This window comes from Lithobates pipiens, unplaced genomic scaffold, assembly GCF_037356315.1.
Source record: "Lithobates pipiens isolate NorthernLeopardFrog02 unplaced genomic scaffold, aLitPip1_a1.2 Scaffold_1, whole genome shotgun sequence".
Taxonomy (NCBI): Eukaryota; Metazoa; Chordata; class Amphibia; order Anura; family Ranidae; genus Lithobates; species Lithobates pipiens.
The window spans coordinates 215,663,846-215,671,286 of NW_027507685.1; the positions used below are offsets into that span (position 1 = coordinate 215,663,846).

General features: G+C 43.7%; 1 protein-coding gene across 2 annotated transcripts; it reads right to left on the bottom strand.

Annotated features, from left to right (window-relative positions):
• Positions 1–476: 476 nt before the first annotated feature.
• On the bottom strand, positions 477–6,817 carry LOC143983104 (SERTA domain-containing protein 2-like). 2 transcript variants are annotated; one of them, XM_077482398.1, is made up of 2 exons: positions 6,728–6,817; positions 477–3,316 (listed from the first exon to the last, which is right to left on the bottom strand). In XM_077482398.1, the coding sequence occupies exon 2, from the start codon at positions 3,308–3,310 to the stop codon at positions 2,168–2,170; it is 1,143 nt and encodes a 380-aa protein (XP_077338524.1). In that variant the 5' UTR covers positions 3,311–3,316; positions 6,728–6,817; the 3' UTR covers positions 477–2,167. The 2 variants fall into 2 exon arrangements, with proteins under 2 accessions (XP_077338524.1, XP_077338515.1); XM_077482389.1 differs by lacking the exon at positions 6,728–6,817 and adding an exon at positions 6,140–6,713.
• Between the last annotated feature and the right edge of the window lie 624 nt (positions 6,818–7,441).

The following is a 7,441-nucleotide window of genomic DNA, read 5'->3' on the forward strand; positions in this document are numbered from 1 at the left end:
TACTACCATCATATCAGCTAAGAACGGATGCCCAAGTGGTTGCCATTGCTTGCTGCACTTTAGTCCAGATTGTATTTTAATTGAATTGTTGATGGGTTCCTCATCTCCATTTGTGGTTTACAAAAACTCCAGCCTAAAACCAAAGCCCTTTCCAGTGGTCTTGTAACGTGCATACCCTAGAGGCAGCCATTTTGGATCTGAATATTTATGGGGATTCAAGGCCATCACTTCATGAAGAATTCATGAATACATCATCAAGTCTGAATCAAAAAAAGTTTCCTACCGAACACCAGGGCTGAATTCTTATAAACACTGATCTATCCCTCCCCCCTCAATGGCTACCCATGACAGAGGTAAACAGATACACTTTGAATGGTTGAATATGGCTGTCTTAAAATTACTGAGAGCTATTGCTCATGAGGTCACTTATATTTCACATTTTATACACCTGTGAGGCGTCCCACCCCCCCCCCCCCCCCACCCAAAAAAAAAAAAACTATTGAGTAATTTCCCCATCAGCAACATGTCATAGGTCATGAAAAATTAGGGTGATTTCTGTGCCCACATTTTGTAGTGCTGCCCATCAAAAACTAGCAGAGAAGGAAACTAGTGTTGCATAAGGGTCAAACATCCATACTGGCCATTCTCAATCAGGGTTCCTCCAGAGGTTGCTAGGGGCTCCTTGAACTGTGGCCAATTGACCCTCCAATTTGATGGTGCCTGCAAAGTTCTGGGGCCAATGCCACTTGGCAGAACCAGCTGCATTACACCAACAATCTTTTGGGCATTTATTCCCCATATTACCAACGTAAGAAGCATTTTTTTTCTACTGACCCAAAATTATTTGATTTAACAGGGGTTCTTCAAAAACCTCAAAATTGAGGGTTCCTCTGGGGTAAAAAGGCCAAGAAAGACTGGACCATGCAGTTGAATGATCAGTCCACACCAAAATAAGGGTCAAACCCCTTACTACCTTCATATTTCTCTACATAGGCTTTTTCTATATTGTAAAACAAATGCACATGAGATGGGAGATATCAGAGGGAAATCAAGGCCAGAGATAATTGCTGCTGGAGTCTTAGCCCTTGTACACACGGTCGGCGAATCCGTCGGAATGTGTCCTATCGGACCGTGTTGTCGGATAATCCGACTGTGTGTGGTCTGCATCGGACTGTTTCCGTCGGACCCAATTTTCCAACTTGTTGGAAATATTTTCTGACCAACTGGTTCGATCAGACATACTCCGATCATGTGTAAAGAATTTTGATTGGACCATGCTCAGTTCAAATTCCTACATTAAAGCTATTGGCTACTAGCCTGAACGTAGTCCCATTGTAACGAAATTACGTCATCACGTTCTGAATGATCGGATTTTGACAACTTAGTGCGACCGTGTGTATGCAACAGTTTCGGACAAGATCCGACAGATTTGGTTGGCAGAATGTCCGACCGTGTGTACAGGGGCTTAGATATAAAATTCATTGATTTAAAACTTCCCAACATCTCCCAATAACTGGACTAGCCTTATAAACTCCTGATTGACAGAATGGAGGTGAGCACAGAAAGCAACTGAATCTGGTAATAGAAAAAAAGCCAAGTAGTTGGCTGGAAATCTCGTTGTGAGATGTGCAAAAAAAAAAAAAAAAAAACACGCGGAAGACTAAGTAAACGCCAACCCCCAGTATAAAGTGACCATGTAGCACCCAATGAGTAAAGAAAAGAAAGAAAGAAAAAGGACTGAAGAGTCAGGTGGGACAGTTGAACTGCATATTAAAAATAATAAAATCAGATAACTAAAATATGTTCTTCACAGAAGACACTGTGAGCTGCCCGTCCCTCGAACACAATAGCAACCCAAAAACTCTATAATACATTATGGTATTAAAATTAGCAAAAAAAAAAAAAAATTATATAAATATATACAAGAAATAAAAAAAAAAAAAAAAAAAAAAGGAAGCAATATGCACCAGTGGATCAGTCAAGACAAGTCAGATAAAGATAAATCTCTATTACTGCATGGCTTCTGTAAACACTGAACACCTCTAGTTACTGGTCTGTAGGCACCATTCTTGCATTAAATGCAATAAAACCAGTAAAAGGACAGCATACAGTCTTGTGCAAATATGCATACTCTTAGAGTCTTTCCAGCTCAGAAACAATCAACATCTTAACAAAAATTAGGTCTTGCTTTAGGAAGAGGTAAGGAACCAACAAGGATTTCTATGATGTTTTCAAGGTCACTGGATTCCCGCACACCTTGGCTAGAACTTGAGGATGGGGTGCTACAAGTGGAAGAAAGCCAAAGTTCTTCTGATGCAGACAAACGGGCACTTAAAGAAGGGCCTACAGATTGAGATTCTTTCTCAAACACAGAAGTGTCAATGTCTGAAAATGGGTCATCAAGGGAGATATCCTTAAGATAGCTGGAATTCATGATTTCAAAACTACCAAAGACCGGCTCCGTAGGCCTGAGCGCATCAGTTGGAACAGTCAATACACCATTGTCTCCTTGAACTTCTGACTCCCTCTGTTTAGGGCTGGAAGTGTCCATGTCTACTGGTGCTTCACCATTGGAGGGCGGGGAGGCTTCAACAGGCACCGGCCCCAAGACGGAAGTGTCCATGACAACTGGAAGCTCGGGCAGGGCATCTGGAGCCGATACAGGAAGGTTTTCTGAAAAGGCAGCAGCAAACACCAACTCTCTTATCAATTCTATTTCCCGACTATCGCTCAAGGAGCAAGCACTAGTATGAAACAGCTCATCCTTCCAAGCTTCAATACAGTTACTTGAGGTCTGAGTTGTTGGGAAGGAGACTCGTAAATCTAGTTGGTCGACAGACTCTGCCTTGACTTCAGAATCATGCATGATAAAGGGACGTTGAAAGCTCTGCGGACAATTTTCGTCTAATACATTTTCTAACTCTTTCAAAATGGAGGCGATGGCAGCAGTTACAGAGAAGTCATTTTCCATGGAAGGTGGGGTATTTTGCAGATCTGAAGAGTGAAGAGCGCTTCTGACATTCCCAGTTAACGGATCACACGTGACAGGGATTCCACTCTCCACGACAGGAGGAGGGCATGGACTTTCATGGTGAAAATCATCCTGGATGATTCTTAGGGTGTTAGCGATGAGAACATAACGTCGCAAGCTAGGCTCCACCATCATACGTCCCTTGTTGAACTTCTCAATTGATATGTTAAGTAAGGACTGACGGAAGAAGCAGTAACTGTTTGCCTGAAAGGACAAACGTCCATCCAGCACAGACTCTTCCCATTCGGGATGTTTCCTTTTGATGCCCCTGGTAGGCATGGTCACCTATAACAAAAGATAAAAAAAAATAATTAATAAAATTGTAACGCGTTTTGGGGAAACAGCAAAAGCGGACCTATCACCCACAACAACCAGAAATGAAAATATATTTCAAAAATAATATAATTTATGCATTGAAATGTCTGCAGGATAAATACTGAACCCCTTCCCATGCCCTAGTTTTGGCTGAAGTTCTACTTTACATGAGAAGTTCACCTTTTGCAGTTAAATTAATTTTCTTCTAAGGAGCCTGCAGAGCATTACACCCATGATCAACAGATAGCGGGTATAATGCCAGGCTCCTGAAGACTCTCAGCATAGCTGTCTGCACGTACCTTCAATACCAACAGACAGGAAGATAAATGAACTACGAGAGCGCTCACCAGCGCTGGGAATTTTATTAAAGAAAGATTTTCCATTTTGGTGTGTGGCATTCCTGTTGCTATTACAATTGGAGTTTCAGTATGTGGCTACCCTCTAGTACAAATCAAAATGTGTATGTAATTATATAATATATATATATATAAAAAAATTCATCTTAGAAATTTAAGGGAAACTTAAACCTAAAAATATTTATATTGTGAAATTATTATATTTTTCCTCATTTAAAACTGTACATTGGAAAATAAATATTTTCCAATGTACAATTTTAAATAATGAGAAAAAAACAACAATCATTACACAACATAAATATTGTTAAGTTTACATTTGTCTTAAAATTGCTAAGACGAACACACACACACACCGTAATTAGTATATCTTTTTTTCAAAAAAAAAAAAAAAAAAATAGAAAATTTTAAAAATTATACTTAAAAAAATAAATAGAAATTTTTTATATGCACCCAATAATTATGAAATTTAACACTTTCATTATTTAGCAATGATTTTGCAAAGTGTATGTACATTTGAAGCTAATAGGAAGTGTAGTTTGTTAGAGCTGGAGAGAGATCCTATTACAAGAGAAGGCTCATCCCTAATCCTCCCCCACCCCAGCATGAGAGCCCACCCTCCCCCCTCCTCCTCCTCTGGAGCTGGCCCGTCCCCTCCTCTGCTGGGATTGTGGAAAACAAGCACAAAACAGCCGGGCTACCATTTTGGAAAACAACCAATATCACCCGAGTGATGGGGATACAGAAACACCCAACTACGAGTCCTAGGAACAACCCCAGCCATGTCACCCATTTCTTATAACTACACCATCTAATACTCCCCCTCCCACCCCTCCACCCTCTATACTCAGATCAGCACCACTCACTGCAACAACACACACTACAAACAACTTCCCATCCAGAGAGATTTATACAAAACTACAAAAAGTAACATTGAAAGGAAAACCAATTCTATTTATAGCTATATTATTACAACATCGGGGGGGGGGGGGGGGGGGGGGGAGGATCCTAAACAACAACAACAACTATATGGATGGTGTGCACAGGTGAATCCCAGTGTGCCGGGGGAGGCTTCTCAAATGACACAAAATTAAATGACCCGGAAGTGTGCAACACAACATGAATAATATATACAAATAGATCCATCCCTCTCCGATGATAAATATACACACACCTTGCATTATGGTGCACAACATGCACACAAACACCCACGTCAACTACTGCACCAAATCAACAATTTCACTACAGTGATAATAAAAGCGGATTTTTTTTTGCATTTTATGTACTGTTCTCGGCTAGAGGATCTCTCTCTATTTTTTTAAATATAGATTAATATCACACACATTCTTCCCCTCCCCCTCCATATTAAATTACTTTTTTTGAAGTAATAAGTGTGCCCCCCAATACTGAAAAGGAAAAAAAAAAAAAAAGTATGTGCGATACAGATTATACTTTTTTTTTCTTTTTCAGCATTAGGTGGAAAAAAAAACCCACACTTATTCAAAAAAATAAAGTAAATTAATAATATGGGGGGCAGAGGTAGAATTTATATATATATATATATATATATATATATATATATATATATATATAATATATATATACACACACACACATACACACGCAGCGAGAGAAAGATATGTAGAGTGCTATCCAGAGGAAAATTACATGAATACAGAAATACACACACAAAAAAAACACACACAGCTGAGAACGTAAATACAAAAACAGAAAAAAAAAAAAAAAAAAAAAAAAAAAAAAAGTGTCCTATTTTAGTTTTTTGCCTTGTGCGCAGATCCCCTTGTCCCCGGTACCTCTAATGTACTTTTGGAGTTGGCGCAGTTTCATGTACAATCTAAACTCTCTGCACTGTATAATTATACAGTATGTACAAATGTTAGGGTATACTTTTTTTTTTTTTTAAAGTAAAACAATTTTCGTTTTTGTACATTATGCGTTTTTGTTCACATGGATCTCCTGTGATCAGGGCTCTCCCCATTTTCCTTTACCTTATAGTAGATCCTCCGTAATGGCACAGCAAAGGTGAACGATATGCACGGGGGGGGGGGGGGGGTACTAAGACTGGAGCAGCCAATCAGCTGCCCGGTTTAATTTTTCAGAGCTTTACTACACAAGTTGAAGATGGACGCTGATTGGTTGGGGCGCACAGCTGATGCAGGTTACTAGTGAACCCCCTCCTCCATGGTATATCATGTAGCGATCATCCTATATGCTGTGTGTGTATATATATATATATATATATATATCATATTGGGGGAGTGCAGATTTTGCACGGACACCGATCTATAATGAATAGTAAGGAGCGGGAGATCTCCCGGTACCTCCTGTGTGTTGCTCGGATCTCCCGCAGAGCCCGCACCGTATAACGCGTAGTCTGGTCCCCGGGATGGGTCGCCCATCACCCAGCTCAAACACTCACCTCTATGTGGATCAGCAGGCACTCAGCAGACGTCCAGCACGGCCTCTCCTCCTCACCGATCTCATTTGATATAATCCCTTCCCGCCGCTGGATTCAAGTTTAGTATCTCTCGGCGGAACCATCGCCCCTCCCCCTGTGTGGCGCGAAGCACGACGGTAATTGTAGTGCAAATAACTCAGCCAGCCAATAGGCGAACCAGGCCGGGCGAACTACACTCCCACAATGCAGCGCGCGGCTCCGCCCCTCGCGCATGTGCGCCTCATCCCAGGTCGGCTCCAGCTCCATTAGACGGATGTGTCGCTGGGGCTTTAACTTAAAGGGGCCGCGCGCCGGTTTGGAGGAGTGTGTGCCCCGCGCCGATAAAGTTGGGGCGCCCCGTGTAAAGTGAATGGCGCTGCAGGGGTCGGCTGCCTGGGTGAGAGCGCGGCGAATGAGGTCCTATGGGGCATTTGCAGCCATTGCATTGGAGTTAAATGACAGTCATGGTTGTCAATGGCGGGGCTGCAGAGCTAGCAATCAGCCGCGGTCACCGTTTCACTTTGGAGTCACTTATCCCCCCCCATGCATGCAATGTCCCCCGGGGCTCACCTTGCTGTGCGGCCTCTGGCGGGTGCACACGGTCACAGGCGGCGGTGTCCTCCCCCCGGACTCATACCGTTACCGTACAGTTCGGATCTGTCCCCCGAACAACCCCCCCCTTTCCCCCTCCGCCGCACTCACAAACATGCCCAGCCCCGCTCATACTGCTAACACACTCATTGGACGCTCAGTCCCAGCTGCTCAACGCTCATTGGACGCTCCGCCAACCTGGCTCACGGATCCCGCAAGGGGATTGGTGAAGACGGCAAAGTTCCTCCCACGCCAGTGCCTCTGCTGCTCCTCTCCCCCTTACTACTGCACGGAGGAAAACGTGGAGGGGGAGGGGAGTGTTCACCTGATTAGAGGGAGCAGCTGGGGACAGGCATGGCGGAGGACGTGTCCTAGGGGACACCCAGCTCTGAGGGGGTCACAACCCTCCCCCCAACATCTATTACGGGGGAGGTCACAAACCCCCCCCATCCCCCAACATGTATAACCGGGGGCATCACACCCCTCCCCCCCAACATGTATAACGGGGTCAAAACCCTCCCCCCCAACATGTATACTGGGAGGTCACACCCCCCCCCCCCCCATGTGTAACCGACAGGTCACAACCCTCCCCCCCCCCCCCCCCCCAACATGTATAATGGAGGGTCCCAACCCTCCCCCCAACATCTATTACGGGGGAGGTCACAAACCCCCCCCCCATCCCCCAACATGTAT

Bases quoted from the DNA above. Each gene is read 5' to 3' on its own strand.
- LOC143983104 (XM_077482398.1), bottom strand. From the start codon at position 3,310: ATGCCTACCAGGGGCATCAAAAGGAAACATCCCGAATGGGAAGAGTCT.